The sequence below is a fragment of the Glycine soja genome, chromosome 13 (assembly GCF_004193775.1).
Source record: "Glycine soja cultivar W05 chromosome 13, ASM419377v2, whole genome shotgun sequence".
Classification (NCBI taxonomy): domain Eukaryota; kingdom Viridiplantae; phylum Streptophyta; class Magnoliopsida; order Fabales; family Fabaceae; genus Glycine; species Glycine soja.
Window position 1 is genome coordinate 10,782,006 of NC_041014.1, and position 20,970 is coordinate 10,802,975.

Here is a 20,970-nt window from a genome sequence, read left to right on the forward strand (position 1 = left end):
ACAAATATATAAAATTGATTAAAGCAAGAAAAATGGTTTTCCCTGGCGCAAACAAAAGTAAAAACAAAAACGAAAGGAAAAAAAGAACCTTAAACGGTGTGAAAAGCAATTTAGGTACCGTAACATCCAAGTTCAAGTTCCAAAACTGAACCAATAACTCTTTTTTATCTTTATTCGAGTGGGCAGTGACAGTGGTTCGTGATGTTACGTTCCGTATCCTTTCATATACCTAACCCACTGTCACATTAACACCACCCTCTAATTTTTTTATTATTTTTTCTTCAGATAAAAAAAAATCACCCTCTATTTTCTTTTTTCAATAAATATAAATACATTGCTTGTTATTATTCATAAGTTAAATTTTTGCCCTTTTCAAGAATGTATATTTCAATTATTATCGTTTTTTATCATTCACAAGTCAATAGTTAGAATCTAATAATTTTGATTTGATATAATATCATTGAGATAATGTATCTTATCATTACTCGTGACCAGTGAAATAAGATAATCTTAATTCTTACTATTTTTAAGGCGATTTTGATGGATGTTTTATAAATGATAAAAATATTTTTGTATCAAATATTTACCGTTGATTTAAAAATAAATACTCCTTTTATTTTCAAGTTTAGTGAAATTTATTTGTCTTTTCATATTCTTGAATCTTATTTGTATTTATTAAAATTATTTTATATTCTTCTTTTCCTTATTACGATTTAAAATTACTATTATATGCTCAGGTTTCCTGTAACAACAATTGAAAATGCAAAAGATAAGGTAGTAATTGGTTGGAGTGTTTTTCTGTTTTTATTTTCAAATAAGACAAAAAATGAGAGTGAAAATATAGATTTGTTTAAAACTTAGAAACATTTTTTAAAAATATTTTTAAAATAGGCAAAAAAAAATGAAAACATCAAATCAATATTTTTCTTTTTTAAATAAGTGAAGATTTGATAGTAATTTAGAGTACTTTCTTCTCGTAACCCACTAGGTCAATATTAATTGTGATGTAGGATTATCATTCATCTAATAAAATTTTGTATACAATAAAAATTAAACATGAGTTGAAAATTATTTTTAGAAATACACACTTAAATCAAAAGGTCAGTGTTTTTTTTTTTAATTTTGAAATAATTAAATATTCTTACCTGAACCTTAATCTTTTGGCTAATGTTAAGAAAGTACTCATTTTGTCTCCAATTATAAGATACATTCAATTAATTCACATTCATTAAAAATAGTTATTTTAATTAATCACATTAAATTTATTAATTATTTATACTATCATTTTAAAATAAATTTTTTCTATATTTTTATTCACTTAATTGTTTCCCATTAATGTTTAAAAAAAGAATAAATAAGTAAAGATTTTATAAAAAAAAATAATTAATACATTTAAAAATTAGAAAATAATTTTATAAAAAACAAAAAAAAAATCATCTTATAATCAGCAACAGTGACTATAATTAATAGTTTAAAATAAGTGCTCTTTACTTTATTAGTTGGGGCCACCGGAACTTCTTGGATCTGGATCCTGTCCATCGGGATACCTCTCCATCTTGATTTTTTTACTAAATGAGACCAATTTTTTTTTCGTTTTTTTCATGAGTCTTTTAAATTATTATCAAAACAGTCAAGTATTATGATTTCTGAATAAAAAGTCACACCATTTGTTACAGCTTACTTTTTTTTTAAATTAAAGTCATAAATTTTTTTACAAATTCAGTTTATTTTTTTTTATTTACGACTTCAAAGTTGTTTATGTTTATTTTCTTCTGACTTTACAATTTTGTTATTTTTTTTTGTGTAAAGTTTTTTGTTTTAGGTTTTTTATTTACTTGTATTTTCTTTTGTTTTGGTTTCAATTTTCCAAAAATTGTAAATAAATAAATTTTTAATTTTTCTTGTTATTAGTTTTATTTAATATCTTGTATATATTTTTTAATATTATTTTATTTAATATTTTTTATTTAAAATATTATATATATATATATAATATTATTTTATTTAATATATTTTGTATATTTAAATTTTACATAATTTTTTAATAATGTTATTGAATTTGATTTGTTTTGTAAATGAAATAAAAAACTAATATTATGTTATTTAATATTTTAATTGAATTATTAAATAAAACAATATTAAATGAACTATATACAATATTTTAAATAAAAAATATTAAAAAAAATATAGAGCATATTAAATAAAACTATTAAAAATATACATGATATTAAAAAAAATTGAAAATATTTATTTAATAAATAAATAAATAAATAAAATTATTTACAATTTAAAAAAAAATTGAAAGAAAAACAAAAAATACAAGTAAATAAAAAACCTAAAACAAAAAATTTTACACATGAAAAAAACAAAACATTACTACTTCAAAGTCGTAAGAAAAAATTGCGACTTCAAAATCATGAAATAAAATAAAAATATATAAACTTTTTAAAGTCGTAAATAAAAAAATTAATCTAAAGTGATAGAAAATTTACGACTTTGGTTGAAAGAAAAAATTAATAAATCATAATTGTGATTTCTTATTAAGAAGTGGTAACATCTATTAGACTTCTTTATAAGAAGTCTTAGCATCGTGACTTATTCTATTTTGTATAATAATTTAAAATCCACCCATAAGAAAAAAGCCAAAAAAATTGCCCCCATTTGCTTAGAAAACCCTCCATTTTCTCTCCAGCGGTACCGTGGTCCCTTAAATATAGCTAATGGCTAAGAAAAAATGTTTCTTTTTCTCAAACTCATATAAAAACATATTGTATGTTTTTTGTAATTTGTTCCTGACGCATGATATTACGTTCAACAAATCTTACTATAGTAAATTGGCCACTGATTTCAAAGGACCTAATAAAAAATAAAAATATTTAAATTATTAAATATAAAATATAAACAGTAAAAAATATAAAATGAACTTTTATAAAAAATATATTAAATATTAAAATTTTAAATATGCTTTAATTATTAAATAGATTTTTTATTATATATAATATTGAAAAATGAGTGGCAATAATAATTACTAAAGTATGTTCAACAATTTTTTATTGAAGTATATGTTTAATTTTAATAAAAACATCGATCAATTAAATAAAAATTAATAATAAAGAAAAATTTAATTAATACAATTAATTATTTTTCACTTTTTTCAATTTATCAAAATAATTTATTTTATTTCATAATTGCACACATTTAAACGAAATCAATTCAAATACTGAAATATTAAGCTTTATATTTGCAATTTCTTAATGATATTTAATTATTTTAAATCATTTTTATAACTCTGTTTGTCTAAATAATACTTTCAAATCTATTTTTTGTTTTTTTATTCTCTTCTTTATTTATTTTATTCATCTATTTTTTTTATACGGCTCTTTAACACTTTTTAAATGAAAAGGGAAACAATAGAGAAAAAATAACAAAATAACAAATAAAAATAGAGATAAAAAGTATTATTTATACCAATAAAATTATTGAAAAATGAAAAAATATCTTCTTTTATTTATATAAATCGAAAAAAGGTGAAAAGTAATTAATTGCATTGATTAAGTGTTTTCCTTAACTTATATAATTAATTACTATCTATTTATTCAAACTAAAAAATATACTATAGTAATTATTATTACTACTCATTTTTTTAATATTTTATATTAGGGAATGCTAATATCCATCATAATTAAGTGTTTTTATTTACTTATTTAATTAATTACTATCTATTCATTCAAACTAAAAAATATACTATAGTAATCATTATTACTATTTTGTAATATTTTATATATAAGGAATGCTAATATCCACCCTAATGGGCGTGTATTAGTATTTAATACACACAAATTAGACTAATAAAATTATGGAATATTTTACTTTTTAAAATTTAATTCAAAGATATTATCATACTTTATCATTTAACTTAAAAAATATATATAAGAGAGAATCATGGAAAAAGGATAGGAGAAGAAACAAAGATTCTATTTTCTTTTTTTAAATTAAATGATAAAATATAATTATATCCTTGAATTAAATTTTGGAAAATAAAATAACCAATAATTTTATAATCTAAATTTTTTTGGTAAATGCTAATGCATTACAACTGAGGTTGGTTAGAGGGAGGTTGGAGAGATATATTGATGGAGAGGATCCGGATCCGAATTTCTTTCGATCACAACGGAATATTTTTTTTTTATATATAGAAAGGGAATAATAGATTTGGATGTATCTATGAATATTTTATTATTCACTATTTTATGCAAAAGAAGGATATTTTGTTTTTTAGTAAAAGAGAGATTGTGAAAAACTGTTTTTGCTCGACAAGGATGCTCCTATGTATCTTTGAGTATAATTTATTACACAAGCAATAATCTCAACTTCAGCCAATATTTAATACCTACACAGGGAGTAGGGAACAGTTATTTATATGGAACAAAAATTTCCTTTGCAAATAAAAATACAATATACTATCTTCCTACGCACTATCATACTCTTCTCTTAATATAAGTATTTGGCAGAAACTTTGTTGCAGCTGCCAAAGTTGCAACCCCCTTTCTAACAGCAGCATCAAAGTTTGCTTTAATTTGGCTAGGTAATGGCTTCTGCCATCTTTCATTCCTCCTTGTAACACTTTGATTGTCTTCAACAGGCAGTAAGATGAGGCAATGTGCCTGCTGCATAATCTGCTCAACTATCATTTTCTTTTGCTTGAACACCATATGGTTCCTAAATTCCAGAAAGACCAAGCAAGAACAAAAATCCATTCTAAAGCTCCCTCATCGACTGTATCTAGACATAATTTAATCAGATCAGCAATAGTTATGCCATCATTAACATCTAATCTTACATTGATTGTGATGCAAACCATAGTCTGCGAACCTCATCACACATCAGAAGAGTATGTGTTGTAGTCTCAGTTTGCAGTCCACACCAAGGGCACATTCTCTTACATTATTATATTTATCCCTTAGCACATTCTTGCTATGAACAGCAAGATAGCAAGGTAGAAGCTAAAAACTTGCCATATGTTCCAAAGTATAGATCCTTTTTTTTTTCTTTTTTTTTTGCACAGCAAAAATCAGATATTATTATATATAACTCAGTACTAGGTGTACTGGAAATAGGATACAAATATACAAGGCAAGTTGCCTAACCCAACATAAAGATAGACACAAAAGCAAAAACAACAGAGACATAACCCCCCTAAGACAGCTGCTCCTTCAAGTTAGAAGACCACTGGTTGAAATGATGCATATCAAAGTGTAGATCCTTGTTTCCTGCAACTTGGCCAATTCTTGCTTGCCATCTACCCTGTTGGTGATGCCTGAAGGACAATCTGTTATTTATTTTTTATCTCTTGATGAAGATGATGCTCATGGAAAAATTCATAGGACCTTGCAAAATACATAATATAAATGAATATATAAAGAACTGATAGAGTCCAAGAGAATGAAGGATATCCACATCAGCAATTGATTCACTCAACACAGAATGGAGTCAGACCTTTTCTGGTTTATACTAGGAGGAAGGGTAGAAAGGTCTTTGGTGGCTAAGGTTGTTAGCAAGGGGCGACGTGTCATAGAAAGAGAGCAATCCAGCGCATTTGTTTCGAAGATATAAGGAGGGGAGAGAGACTGATATGGGTACGGGGAGATTTTGGCTGTTAGCTAAGATTGGATAGAAGGTTGTATCAACCTTCTAGAAGGGCTAGGCCTGTGTCAAATCTGAGGAATATATTTCCTTATCTGTAACCTTCAACCATTATCAAATAATAAAGCTCTCTTTATACTCACAATCTACTATTTCTATTATAATCACTGTTATATTGAATTGCTGTATTTCTGGTACGCATCAAATTGGTCCGACCTGCCGGATATACATCGTCGGAGAAACCAGTGAATGCCGGCTAGGAAAATCACGATAGCAGCATTTACAAGAATGGAAGCACGTGTGAACGCGTTGGAAGGTGAGATCTCGGTGGTGCGATCTTCCTTGGTGAGTTTCCAGGAAGAAGTAAAGGAGAATCACGCGAATCTGATCGCGATGTTGGAGAAACATTTCGGAAAATCGCTGGATGATGAAGGGACTGGAAGTGCGGTAAGCAAGAACAAGGAGACACCAGAAAAGAAGACGGAAACTCCAAAAGGGTCACACGCTGATAAGATGAATGAATTTCATCAATCGGCGAAGAAGGTGGAGTTACCTTCGTTTGAAGGAGAAGACCCCGCCGGCTGGATTTCGCGAGCTGAAGTTTACTTCCGAGTACAGAACACCACGCCAGAAGTGAAGGTGAGCTTGGCCCAACTTTGTATGGACGGACCCACCATACATTTCTTCAACTCCCTCATCGGAGAAGATGAAGATCTGACTTGGGAATCGTTGAAAATAGCGTTACTCGAGAGATACGGTGGTCATGGCGACGGAGACGTGTACGAACAGCTCACAGAGTTGAAACAGGAGGGATCGGTAGAGGACTATATCACAGAATTTGAGTATTTAATCGCTCAGATTCCGCGATTACCAGAGAAGCAATTCCAGGGTTACTTCCTCCATGGTTTGCAATCGGAGATTAGGGGAAGGGTTCGCACTTTGGCAACAATGGGAGAAATGAGTAGAACGAAGCTGTTACAAGTGACTCGGGCAGTAGAGAAAGAGGTCAAGGGTGGAAATGGATCTGGATTTGGGCGTGGGCCTAAAAATGGGCCTTATCGGTCCAATTCTCATGGTGGAAACAAAGGAGTATCAGACTGGGTGATGGTGAAAAATAAGGAAGGGGGTGTAAGTAGCAGTATGAGAAGTGGGCTAAGAGGTGACAAACAGGCCCAAGGAGATAATAGACATATTGGGCCTCGTGATAGGGGATTCACACATCTCTCTTACAATGAGCTGATGGAGAGGAAGAGAAAAGGCTTGTGTTTCAAATGTAAGAAGCCTTTTAATCCAGGCCACCAATGTTCCGAAAAACATCTTAGGGTGTTAATAGTGGATGATGAATGTGAAGAGGATGGAGAGGCTAAGGTCTTGGCTGTTGAAGTAGAAGGAGGGGAGGAAGATGAGCAAGGAGAGATGAGTATGTTGGATTTACATCACATAGCTCATGAGAACCATCAAACCATGAAGTTTCAAGGGATAATTAAGGGTGTAGAAGTTCTCATTTTAGTGGACAGTGGGGCTTCCCATAATTTCATTTCACAAAAGCTAGTTCACCACATGGATTGGCCAATTGAACAGACCCAACAAATGAAAGTCAAGTTAGGGAATGGGGTTCAAATAGAAGCACAGGGGAGGTGTAAGGAGCTAGAGATGTATATTGGCAGTCACAAATTAAGGCCAAATCTTCAACTGTTTGAATTAGGAGGAATTGATGTGGTGTTAGGCATGGAATGGTTGAAAACTTTGGGAGATACCATTATTAATTGGAAACAACATACACTGAGTTTTTGGGAAGAAGGAAGATGGGTTACTCTTGGCAATAAGGAGGGGTGCAAAAATCCCATGATAGCATTACAAAGTATTGTGGGTAAGCCCAGGCCCAAGAAAGAAGGGGAGGTGTGGAGAATTGAGGGGGTCGAGCCTAAGGTGGTTTGTGAATCCATTAGGACTGAAAGCCCACACCGGGTGTTGGAGGTGGTGTTGGGCGAGTATGCCAATGTTTTCCAAACAACTTGTGAATCTGTGTTGTCAGAAAACCAACACCGGGAGTTGGAGGAGGTGTTAGGTGAGTATGCACACGTTTTCCAAACGCCTTCGAGCCTACCCCCAAGAAGGAAGAAAGAGCACGCCATCAATCTCATAGATGGACATGGAGCAGTGAATGTTCGTCCGTATCGTTATCCTCATCACCACAAAAATGAGATTGAGCGACAAGTCCAGGAGATGCTTGCTGCCGGTATCATTCGCCACAGCACAAGTTCATTTTCTAGCCCCGTGATCCTGGTGAAGAAAAAAGACAACACATGGAGGATGTGTATTGATTACAGAGCACTCAATAAGGTAACAATTCCCGATAAATTTCCTATCCTTGTTATTGAGGAATTGTTAGATGAGTTGCATGGAGCCAAATTCTTTACGAAGCTAGATCTCAAATCAGGCTATCACCAAGTGAGAGTGAAGGATTCTGACATTGAGAAAACAGCGTTTAGAACTCATGAAGGTCACTATGAGTTTCTTGTCATGCCCTTTGGGCTTACAAATGCCCCTTCAACTTTTCAAAACCTTATGAATGATGTGTTCAGGCCCCTGCTCAGAAAAAGTGTGTTAGTGTTTTTTGATGACATCCTCATATACAGTCAAGATTGGGACTCTCATTTGAGACACGTACGGGAAGTGTTGGGTTTATTGTCTACTCATAGTTTGGTAGTAAACAAGAAAAAATGTAGTTTTGCTCAGCAAACAGTGGAGTATTTAGGTCATGTAATCTCAGAAAATGGGGTTGCTGTGGATCCTAGCAAGGTTATTAGTGTACTTCAATGGCCTCAACCAAGGAATGTCAAAGAAGGGGTTAGAGGATTTTTGGGTCTCACGGGGTACTATCGAAAGTTTATCAAAGACTATGGTAAGGTTGCTAAACCTTTGACAGAATTAACTAAGAAGGATGGTTTCAAATGGGATGAGAAGACACAGGCAGCTTTTGATACACTAAAACAGAAGCTCACAACTGCACCAGTTCTGGCTCTTCCAGATTTTTCTACAAATTTTGTTATTGAATGTGATGCTTCAGGTACAGGTCTGGGAGCTATATTGATGCAACAGAAAAGACCAGTGGCTTACTTCAGCAAAGCTCTAGGAGTTAGAAACCTGGCCAAGTCAGCATACGAGAAGGAACTAATGGCTGTAGTATTGGCAATTCAGCATTGGAGACCGTATCTCCTAGGAAGGAAGTTTGTAGTGTCCACTGATCAGAGGAGTTTAAAACAGCTGATGCAACAGAAAATAATGACTGCTGAGCAACAAAATTGGGCTGCTAAACTAATGGGGTACGATTTTGACATTGTGTATAAGCAGGGCAAGCTCAACAAGGGGGCTGATGCACTTTCCAGAGTGTATGAAGACAGTGAATTGAGCGCCATGAGCTCCATAGCAACCTGGATACAAGGAGAACAGATCAAGGCAGAGGTGCAGAGAGATGGTAAATTACAGAAAATCATTGCTGAAATCCAATTAGATCCTCTATCATGGCCAGGATATAGTTACAGACAAGGCACACTTCTTTATGAAGGCAGACTAGTGATTTCCAACAAATCACTTCTTATTCCTACTCTTTTACAAGAATTTCATTCTACGCCACAGGGAGGACATTCGGGTTTTTACAAGACATATAGAAGAATGGCTGCCAATCTATATTGGATAGGAATGAAGGGCATGATTCAGGAATTTGTTTTACAATGTGACACTTGTCAGAGGCAAAAATATATGGCATCTTCTCCAGGGGGTTTGCTCCATCCACTCCCTATACCTGAGCAAATATGGGAAGATATTTCACTAGATTTCATTACAGGCTTACCCAAGTCAAAACAGTTTGAAGCAATATTGGTGGTAGTAGACAGACTGTCTAAGTATGCACATTTTATTCCCTTAAAACATCCCTATACAGCCAGGAGTATAGCAGAAATTTTTTGTAAAGAAATTGTTAGATTACATGGCATTCCACTTTCAATTGTGAGTGATAGGGACCCCATCTTTGTGAGTAACTTCTGGAGGGAAATGTTCAAGTTACAGGGAACAAAGCTGAAGATGAGCACATCATACCATCCGGAAACGGATGGCCAAACAGAAGTAGTGAATAGATGTTTGGAAACATATCTGAGGTGCTTTATTTCTGATCAGCCAAGGACCTGGGTAACATGGATACATTGGGCTGAATATTGGTATAATACCACTTACCATTCATCGACAGACAAGACACCATTTGAGGTTGTATATGGAAGGCCACCACCACTATTGACAAGCTGGACACAGGGAGAGACTCGGGTAGCAAGTGTTCAGAAGGATCTGATGGACAGAGATGAGGCTTTGAGACAGTTAAAAACTCAATTGCTGAAGGCACAAGAGAGAATGAAGAGCCAGGCAGACAAGAAGAGAGTTGATAGAAGTTTTATGTGTGGAGAATGGGTATTTGTTAAGCTAAGAGCTCACAGGCAGCAGTCTGTAGTTACCAGAATCAATGCCAAACTAGCTGCCAAGTACTATGGGCCTTATCCAATAGTTGAGAGGGTTGGGGGAGTAGCCTACAAACTAAAATTACCTGAAGGGTCCAGAGTGCACCCTGTATTCCATGTCTCCCTATTGAAGAAGGCTGTGGGTAATTATCAAGAGGATAAGGAACTTCCCGATTTGTTAGAAGACCCAGTTGAAGCATGTGAACCTGAGGCTGTACTTGCTAGCAGGAAAATTAAGCAGCAGGGTGAAGAAGTGAGACAATTTTTGATCCATTGGAAGGGTAAAACTATGGAAGAAGCTACTTGGGAGGAAGAATTAATGATGAGAAGTCAATTCCCAAATTTTGACCTTGAGGACAAGGTCAATTCTGAAGAAGGAAGTATTGATAGAGTCCAAGAGAATGAAGGATATCCACATCAGCAATTGATTCACTCAACACAGAATGGAGTCAGACCTTTTCTGGTTTATACTAGGAGGAAGGGTAGAAAGGTCTTTGGTGGCTAAGGTTGTTAGCAAGGGGCGACGTGTCATAGAAAGAGAGCAATCCAGCGCATTTGTTTCGAAGATATAAGGAGGGGAGAGAGACTGATATGGGTACGGGGAGATTTTGGCTGTTAGCTAAGATTGGATAGAAGGTTGTATCAACCTTCTAGAAGGGCTAGGCCTGTGTCAGATCTGAGGAATATATTTCCTTATCTGTAACCTTCAACCATTATCAAATAATAAAGCTCTCTTTATACTCACAATCTACTATTTCTATTATAATCACTGTTATATTGAATTGCTGTATTTCTGGTACGCATCAAGAACTATCATAAATTAAATCTTCACATAATCATAGCTGGAACTATAAATTAAACTAACATATCATACTAACATCTTTAGTGAAATATGAATTATCTAGTGTCCAACCCATGTGATGCACGGACATTATGTAATTTGTGTGTCATCTCAAATATAGACGTCTTTTCTGACTACCTGGTTCCCAACCCTTGTTTTCTTTAATTTAATAAATATTTTCATTTGGATTTGGGTTGTCTACAAAAGTACAAATCCCACCAAATACGAAAACCGTGAGATAACTACTCCAAGAATGGTCTCACGGTTCCTATTCTACAAAGAGACTTGCAATTGTCTTCTACAGTGGATGATTACCAATTTACCACATTTACCTTAATAAAAGCACAGGAGAAACTCCATTTAGTACTGTTAAAGAAGCATGTAATTTAAAATAAATTTTACTGTGGTGTCTTCACCATTCTACCTTATAAATTGAACTTTCTAATTGGTTCGAAATTCGAATAATTAAATAATAGTGATCGCTCCTAACCTCGGATAACTGATGTTCCCAATTTAAAAATGCCTCAGACTGACCAAAAACATGCAGAGTGGAGAGACGTAGTAACTGTTCACTAACCATGTCATAAGTAGGAACAGAAGGGGCTGATAGAATCTGGTTACCCACCGAATCAAGGTCATGTGGGAGGCCAGCAAGAGCTAGAACCATGAAGTACTGGTTACATTGCAGGTAAAAGGTCTCTGCATCAGAAGTGAAAGGCCTCAAATTGTTATAATCAGCAAGCAAATGATCGAGCTTACCAAGATAGGTCTGCATATCCATATTATAAAGTTTGGTGGACAACATAGTGGTTATCACCCTGTAGAGACAATGAACATCGTTGGAGTAGACTTTCTTGGCTTTGCTCCAAAACTAATAACACGTGTAAAATGACTGGTATGAAGGTTGAAGATTGGGAGCAATAGAGAACCAAAGGACACTGCACAAAGAGGTGTCGATTTGTCACCAACTGGGTCAATCTTTCTCAGGAATGTCCGTAGCCTTAGTGGTCAAGTGGTCGCACGTCCTTAACCGCAAAACCAAAGCTGGACAGTGGCTGCCCAAGTAGTATAATTGGCAGATCCGATTAATTTCTCACAAGGAATAAGTGGGGCACAAGGAATAAGTGGAGCATTGGTAAACATCGTGGCTGGGACACTGTTTGAAGTACCCGAAGCAATGTTGTTAATGGCAGATGGCGGTTCATGGCGGAAAGTCAAAAATCCGCCATAAAAATATGGCGGATGGCGTAGCGGAAAATGACGGATGTCATGGCGGACAGAAAAAAGGGGTGTCAAACAGCAAAAATAGCATGTTAAGGAAAAAAAAATGGGACTGTTAAAAGTAAAAAGGGGTGTCAAATAGAAAAAGGAAAAAAAACTGCAGACAGAAAAAAGGGGTGTCAAACAGCAAAAATAAAATTAAAAAACCCTACTCTTCTTCGCGACAAAGCTTCGTCTTCTTCGCGAAAACTTCTCAAACCTGCAGGCCGCCGTTCGTGACAGGTGCGTTGCTGCCGGAGCTCGTCGCCGCCGTTCGTGCCGGTGCGTCGCTGCCGGAGCTCGTCACAGCTGCGTGCGCATGTGGACTGCAGGTGTCGCAGCTGCATGCGCGTGCGGACTGCGGGTGTCACGGCTGTGGCTGGGTGCGGCGGGGTGCGGGAGGGACGCGGCTGGGTTCAGGGGAGGCTCGCGGTTGGGTTCTCTCTTAGATGGTAGGCTGTTGTGAATCACAGAGCTGCGTGGGAGGGTCTTTTAGTTGAATGAATAACCGGGTAGAGTTGGGTCGGGTCAGCCCAACTCCTACCGCGGACAAAAAGCAAAAAAAAAACCGCCATTTCCGCCACCCCACCATAACCGCCACGACCGCCATGGCACCGCCATCCCAAACCCGCCACGCCACCGCTATTCGGTGGCGTTTTTTCGAAAATCCACCACAAAAATCCGCCATGGCCGCCATTTAACAACACTGACCCGAAGAGGCCATTAAAATAAAATAAAATCAAAATAGCCAAACAGGAGACTCGTGTGGGTTGCTGGAGATGCAGGAGTCCAGGGGTGGTCTCGCCGGTGAGTGGGTGTTGTCAGAGATGTGTCATGCGCCAAAAAGGAGGATGCACGTGAACTTCACACACCGGAGAAGAAGCGCGTGGGAGCACTTGCGGTGGCGGATGGCAGCATGCCGTTGGAGGTTTTGGTCGCCAGGAAAGGGCGACGGTGGTTGGAGGTCCCTACAAGATAATTAAGGAAATAGAGGAAACAGAAATCCCTACAAATATACCTAATTTCCCTATTTACATTCAATCATATCACAATCATATCAAATCATATATTACAGAGGCTAATGGCAGCAAATGATCCATAAAATCGACCAGTACTTGGAATCAAGGTTTATTGGATTGTACCATAATTCTGACACCAGAGTAATTGAAATGGTAATGGAGGAGGAAAATCATGCAGTTAAAAAGTACACAAAGAGTTTGTGAATTGCAAGCTTACAAAATTGATTGTTATACAGTGTAGTACACTCGAAATCCTGAAAGATAGATTAACGATTCTAACATAAACTACCCCTAAAGTTTGCTAAAGTAGGAGGAATCACCACATTTTTGTTTCCTGGAAATGCATTTCATGATATATCTGCCAAAGACTTAAAGCTATAGTGTTCATGCATAGATAACTCACTCAGACAGGACCTTTCAGTTATGTTGGATATACTCCTTCATCAGTCCATACATGAGGTTCCCATAATTGACCTGGCAGATAAAAAAAAATGATTGAGGTTAAAAATGAGAGAAACCATTACTTGGAATAGTTCAAATCATATCCTTCCAGTCTGTGCAATAGAGAACAAAAGGCAATAACTAAATTTCAGCCATAACACACGAATTTGCCAACCTAATTTTGTTTTGTAAAAAAATCATGAAAATAAACTTCATTAGTCTATCTACAGATTCCGTAAAATGTTGCAACCCTGATTTGTGGTGTCATATATACATCCAGGCTATCACCATGCAATGTAAGAAATAATATATAATATATTTAACTAATTCATTTGCTATTATGCCACCATCCTACTATACATATTTGGAGTGTTCCCTGCTGTTCGCAATATCCCATAGAAGTATATATAAAACAAACAAAAAGAGGAGACCCGTGATGCAGAGAAGAAAGCATATACACCCAGACCTCTCAAACTTCAAAACCAATCACTGCACAACAAAGTATTTATAATCAAATACAGAGAATTGATGTGGAACATATTTTTTATATATGTTGTGGCATATTGTGACAACAAAAACAATTAAGTTAAGAAAGACGCACAACATCTCTGCATCTAGAACTTTAGGGTTTAGGAGAAAAAATAATGAAGTGTAAAATTAAAAAAAGTAAAACCCAAAAACTCAAAATAAAAACTTAAAATTAAATCGGGAATGGAGCAGAACATTGATGGAGGAAAAGGGTTACCTTTAGTATTTTTTTTCTACTCCAATCCACCGTCCATCCTTCCTAATCACTATCAAATATTGATGGGGAAAAAGGGTTACACTTAGTCAGAACCACAAATTTTGGTAAAATAAAATTTCACATGACAGATTGATCATGGATGGAGTAAGGAGGAAGAGAAAAAACATGAGTTTGGCATCTACTTGATACTGTCAACCACATAAAGCTTGATGCCGTCGGCAGCAGCAGCAAGTCTGCAACAGAGAGCTTGATACTGTCAACCACAGATTAGAGAGAGAACAGGCCGGAGTGAATGGAGTCATGGCAGAGCAGCTATGCATAGTGGAGGCTTTAGGTTGGCAGTGAGAAAAGAAAGGGGGAACGAAGCTGTGCCTCGATCGTGAAGGGAGAAGGAGAAAGATGGAAAAAAGGTGGAAACAGAGAGAGTAGGGTTTCAGGTAGAGGAATCTAAAAAAAAGTGAAAAATAGAATGTTAACACGTGGCTAATAACTTGCTGACACCTAGCCAAGGAAGACTTACTTTTTATAAATAGTTAATAGATAATCAGATAGCAATTGATAGAAAACATATATTATACATATCTATGCTAACATGCCCATTTATATGGACAATCATAGCTATTTGTCACATTGAGATGATAATCCTTTATATCTGATACTTGAGCTTACATTTTAACCCGAAATGTCATATACATAAAGTAATGATGATGAGGGACGCAGGTGATGAAGGCATCGTGTCTTACAGTCTGACCTAAATCAGGAGTAAAATGGTAGTCAAAAAGATCTTTCTCGATTCAAATTCATGTATAAAGATCAAAATAGAAAATGAACTGGAGACAATAGTAAAAAGCAATCTACTAAACTTGCATGCTAAAAAATATTGTAAAATGAAGACAGCTTGTTGAAGAACTAAAAAGTCTAAACTACAAGCCATTTAAAAGTCTAAAGTCTAAACTACATGCATTCTTCAAAAATGACAAACAAAGATGCTTGAGCCAGTTAAACTATGAAGCAGTTCAATTAGACATGTCAGTTTTTTCCTTATTTTCAAACATTAAACTTATACCCAAAATCCCAAATAGCATCGAAGGTACAAAATTTTTAAGAAACCAAACCAGAGACATAAATAGAACAAAAAAAGACTATCATGCTTATATTTTAAGTAAAGAAAAAAATTGGATTTTCATCAGCGTCCATAGGTACTATTTTATACTTTTCAGTTTTCATCTCATTAATGCCTCTTCATATACTTTTGATTTCATGCCCTTGGCATCTATGATATTTTTTTCCGATCTACAATTTACTTTGCTAGCTTATTCCCTTTCTTCTTTTTCAACCAGCAAAAAAAATCAAAATAATTCTAAATTTACGAATAAGTTTAAAACAGTAAGAGAAGATGTCAGACTATGGATCAAAATGAATATATTTTTAGACTGAGAACAATATCCAAATTCCAAAATCCCTCTGATACAGTCTCTGATCTTATTCACAAGACATTATAACTTTCAAGTGCAGACTCGTGAAAAAAATTCTCCTTCAAATCCTACCATAAAAGAGTAGCGGCACACCAGAAAATGTAAGGTATCAAAACAGAAATTTTTACATCAAGGTTAAACCATCAAAGGAGAACAATCACCTCTCACCTCATGATCATGGAACATCAAATCTGCCTACTTTGACCTGTCCATAACATTATTAAAGGACCATTTTGAATTTAACGAATGGTGGGAACTGATTTTTGATCTTTTTCATATCATCAGAATCTGCAGAAACCTGTCACAAGTTATTCCACCCAAACAGTCCTTATAGAAAATGATAAATATCAAAGCCATTTTAAATTTTAAAATTGACAACAAAACAGAGAAAATCAAAGAAACATCTAGCAAGAATACCTATATACTTCAATGCATCAGGAATCAATTATGATTAAATCTTTTCTGATTGTTTGGCTTCTGTATTTGAATTGACCACCAACTATGCAGGTCCAGTATCTATGTCAGAAGTCAAATAACAGCTGAAGAAAAATTAGCAGTTACACACTGCTTAAATAGCCACAAAGCAAATTGGTTCCCCTGACTGCAAGAAAAAAACAAATAATATATACAAAATCTATAGCTTATACAACCATGAAAGTCTTTTGTACTATTCATTCATTTCATTATTATTTTATTCTAACAAAATAACCATACTGTCTAGACTTAGAATATATTTGAATAAGATGCTACACCATTAACTCTACATCCATTAATAATTGAAAAATTCCTTGATATGTGTTACCATTACCATATACACATAATATCATCTTTATATCCAACGTGAAGTATGGGGCTCATGTTAAGGGGAGTGAGTGGAAAAACATAAAATAAGCCACAAGCAGAAATATAAGTTGGTCAACAGTTTTTTTTTTTTCTAGTTCATTTTGGGATTAAACATGGTTATATAGCAATAAACCAAAAAAGTACAATTTAATCACCAACTACATTGAAAGTATATCACATTCTGAAAATAGAACAAAAAGAAGCATGGACACCCATTGTTTCTTCAATTTTGTTTTTAAATATTTCTTATTTCTGATGGGGGGAGGAATTGAATCAGCATATTGTCACAGGACAACTTAACACTCTTCCAAGACCAAGTATTACCTAGTCTAGGGATATAACGAGTGAAAACTTGTTAATAGTTGAAGTCTGTCCATCTTAATCATCAAGAACACCACAGGCATCTTCAACCTGTAAAAATTAGAAACTGTATCAGTGCCAGAGGAGTATAACAGTTATATAAGGCATTACGTATCAAAGGAAAAAGAGGGACTCTTACCGTGACAGTCAGAAAAATATACAAGATTCTGTCTGGGGGAATTTACACCTCAAAAGGCAAAACCCATTCAAATATAGGGTTTTCTTTTACTCATTAGCCATGTGAGAAAGCCAAAATGATAATAATAAATAACCATTCTTCATCCTTACATCATAAATTTATTCACCAGCTGCAATAACATTCTCAAGATGCCGAACTACATGCAATTTATAGTCTTTGTTTAGATGCTTCAATAGAGAACGATGTGTGCATGAATCAGGCTGAATTTCTCTATCTAGCATATCCTTATACAACCTCAAAGCTTCCTGCCAATGGCCCAGGTTGCAGTTCTCATTTATTAAAATAGTGTAAGTATACTTATTTGGAGAAATGCCCTTTGCTTGCATTTCTGCAAAAAAATTGTATGCCTGATCCATCTTTCTCACCTTGCAAAGTCCATTGATTAAAGCATTGTAGGTGATCACATTTGGATGTACACCCTTCTCATGCATCTCAAAAAAGTGCAAAATAGCAAGTTTCAGCCTTCCCCTAACTGCATATGAATGAATAAGAACAGTGTAAGTGACAACTGAAGGAAATATCCCTTTGCTCAACATCTCAAGGAACAATGCTCTAGCCTTCCTAAGATGCCCAGCCATCAAGTGAGCATGGATGATGCTAGTATATGTTACATGATCTGGAACAAGTCCATTGTAGAGCATTTTCTTCACAAGTTCACTTGCTTCTTTCAAATTGCCCAACTTGTGGAGACCATCAATGAAGACATTATAAGTGATCAAATCAGGAGGAAAGCCTCTGGCTAGCATTTCTTCTTGCATACCAAAAGCCTTAGATGGGTCGCCAAGCTTCAGCTCACCTACTATTCGGGTTATGTACGCAAAACGATCTGGCTGCAATCCTCTATTAAGCATCTCATCAAATAATTCCTTAGCCATTGGCAAGTTCCCCATCTTGCAAAATCCTCTAACAAAAGTCGTAAAAGTAAATACATCAGGATCAGGCCCATGTTTGATCATTTCATCTTTTAGCCGCATGGCAACATCCAAGTCCCCCAATCTGCAAAGACCGTCGATAAGTGTATTATAGGTCACAACACTGGGAGCAAGACTTCTGTATCTTAACTCGGCAAACAAGAGAAAAGCCTCCCCTATGTTTCCCAATCTGGTGTAACCATAAATCAGAGTGTTATACGAAACCAAATCCGGCATCAGATTCTTATTCACCATAACATCAAGCAACTTCCTAGCATCACTCACTCTCCCCCACTTGCAAAGGCCATACATAATCGTATTGTAGGTCACCACAGTAGGCACAGCTCCTCTACTCAACATCTCCTCCCCAAGCCTCGAGGCTTCCTCAATCTGCCCTTTCTCGCAGTATCCGCGAATCAAGGGGTCATACGTGTACACGGAAACCTCGAGCCCCAATCTCAACATATCCTGGATCAGCTCCTTGGCCTGCTCCATCTCCCCACTGTGAGACAAACCATTCACCAAAACATTATACGTGACATCGTTGGGCGAACACCCCATCGCCTGCATCTGAAACAAAAGCTGCAGAGCTTCCTGAACCATCCCTTTCTTGCAAAAGGAATCCAACATTGTGTTATAAGTAACAACGGTAGGGCAAATTCCACACTCCACCATCACATTATAAACCTCCCTCGCAACGTCGATGTTATTATCCCTATCCCTAAGCAATCTAAGAACCCTATTGCAATTCTTGACGTCAGGCAACAGTCCCTTACTAACCATCTTATAAAACACTAACAGGCACTTCTCAAGCAGCGATTTTTTCACGTAAATCCAAAGCAACAAATCGAGAATAAGCTTAACCGATGGCATTGATACCTCGGAGGAAGAAACGACATCAATGACGCCGTTCTCCATTTTAACAGAGACGACCTTCTCCATGACGCAATAGGCGGAGCGCATCAAGCCGTTCCGCGCGAGAATGTCGAGGATGACGGAGTAGGAAATTTCGGATCGCTTGAAACCGGTTTGCCTCTCGGCCCAGCGGAAGAACCGGAGCGCGACCACAGGGCGGTTCCGGACCGTGTTAAGAACCCGGACCAGTAATTTCGGTTCGGCGACCGCGGCATGAAACAGAAACTTGTTGTTGTACTGAAGCGTGCTGAAGCTGAAGAAGGAAAAGGGGAAGAGGAAGCGCGCTTCATTGAGGGTTAAGAAGGGTTTTGAGGAGGCTCTAACAGAGAGGGTCATTGGGTAGAAGAATAAAACAAAACATGCGGAAAAAAAGGGATTTGAGGTGAGGGTGGGGTTTCAGTTTCTGGTTCCGTCGTAGGGTGAGGAGGTGCTGGCGGCGCGCGAAGGGTGGGTGGATGCAGTTTATGAGTGGCGGCTACGATGATGGCGATAATGCCATCAACATTTTCCAACCCCACTCTGCTTTTTTTTATTTTAGTTCTGTGCATCAACGTTAACTCCTTTTGCCTCAATAAACCACAAACAGAGGAGAACACATCCTGGTTCTTGTTTTGCTACCGAGTGATGGAGAAAGAAATTGTGTATTGTGGTGAAAGGGAAAAGAAAATAAATTAGAGTTCAGATTTAGTTATAAGAGTGATTTAAAAATGTTTAACAATAATCAGATTTTTCTTGTCAGAAAGCAATAATCAGATTTAAAAAACAAATAGTTGTAATTTTAAAGAAAGTAATAATAATACATGTATTATAAGATTATCTTTGCGATGTATTTAATTACAATTTTAAAAGATTTTTTTATTTGTAAGAAAATCTTATGGTATTGAATCAAAATTTGTTGGTATTCATTTAAGATATTTTGTAACTTAAAAAAAAGTCTTTTGCTATTTAAAATTATATATATTTTGATGAATTTATTTTAGGATGAATTTCATGAAACTTTAGTAGAAAATACATATTAAACAATCTCACCAAAATTTTTAAGATTTTATGAAATTTTCTTTCTTTCGCTGTCTGCAAATTGACATGTTTTTTTCTTTTTTCATTATACATAACCATTTGTCTCTTTGTTAAAAGCGATAGACATTCATGATTTTTTTTTTTTACTCTTGCAACCTATGGACAACATGTCCCGGAACAAATGTATGAGAGTTCTTTGCAATTCTTCGAATTTGGAATATCTTGATTACATGTTTATTTTAATGAACATGAGAAGTTGACTCATATATAAGTGAATAAATATATAAATGATTTTTTTAGTAAATTAGTTATTTTGATATATCTATAAATGGGGTTTGAAACAATTGTTGGACATGTTTTTTGTTTGGTTGGATTGTTATTGTGAGAATGATTAAAAGTATTTATGCTACTAATAGCCATTGCACTATATAATTTTTATACCATTAACATGATTAATGATTGAAGGGGAACGAGGTCTACTGTATTTGTAAATATGCTTGAAGAAATTGATTTGTTATGTAATAGGTGAGAAAAATTGATGAATATTTATCAATAATTTTGAATGTTTTTTAAAAATTTACGAAACCTTTTAAAATATACTTAATGTTAATATTTTTTATAAAATACATTGAGTTTACAAAATTGATAGAATTTAAAATTTTATAATTTGTGTTTTTGGGTTAATGATAACAAAATTGTTTTTACATAAGTGATTATGGTTAAAATTCATTAGAAAGTAATGTGATTTTTGTTTGGATAACAAGTATAAATGAAAATAACTTTTTAAGAGAAT

General features: G+C 35.1%; 1 protein-coding gene across 22 annotated transcripts; it reads right to left on the reverse strand.

Annotated features, from left to right (window-relative positions):
* Positions 1-4,608: 4,608 nt before the first annotated feature.
* On the reverse strand, positions 4,609-19,810 carry LOC114380868 (pentatricopeptide repeat-containing protein At1g22960, mitochondrial-like). Of its 22 annotated transcripts, none has more exons than XM_028339965.1 (9): positions 17,275-19,810; positions 17,100-17,186; positions 16,350-16,533; positions 16,101-16,220; positions 15,127-15,203; positions 14,640-14,690; positions 14,458-14,506; positions 11,570-13,745; positions 4,609-5,387 (listed from the first exon to the last, which is right to left on the reverse strand). In XM_028339965.1, the coding sequence occupies exon 1, from the start codon at positions 19,494-19,496 to the stop codon at positions 17,433-17,435; it is 2,064 nt and encodes a 687-aa protein (XP_028195766.1). In that variant the 5' UTR covers positions 19,497-19,810; the 3' UTR covers positions 4,609-5,387; positions 11,570-13,745; positions 14,458-14,506; positions 14,640-14,690; positions 15,127-15,203; positions 16,101-16,220; positions 16,350-16,533; positions 17,100-17,186; positions 17,275-17,432. The 22 variants fall into 22 exon arrangements, with proteins under 22 accessions (XP_028195766.1, XP_028195765.1, XP_028195778.1 ...); XM_028339964.1 differs by having other exon boundaries at positions 14,640-14,904; XM_028339977.1 differs by having other exon boundaries at positions 14,458-14,904; positions 16,350-16,448.
* Positions 19,811-20,970: the final 1,160 nt, after the last annotated feature.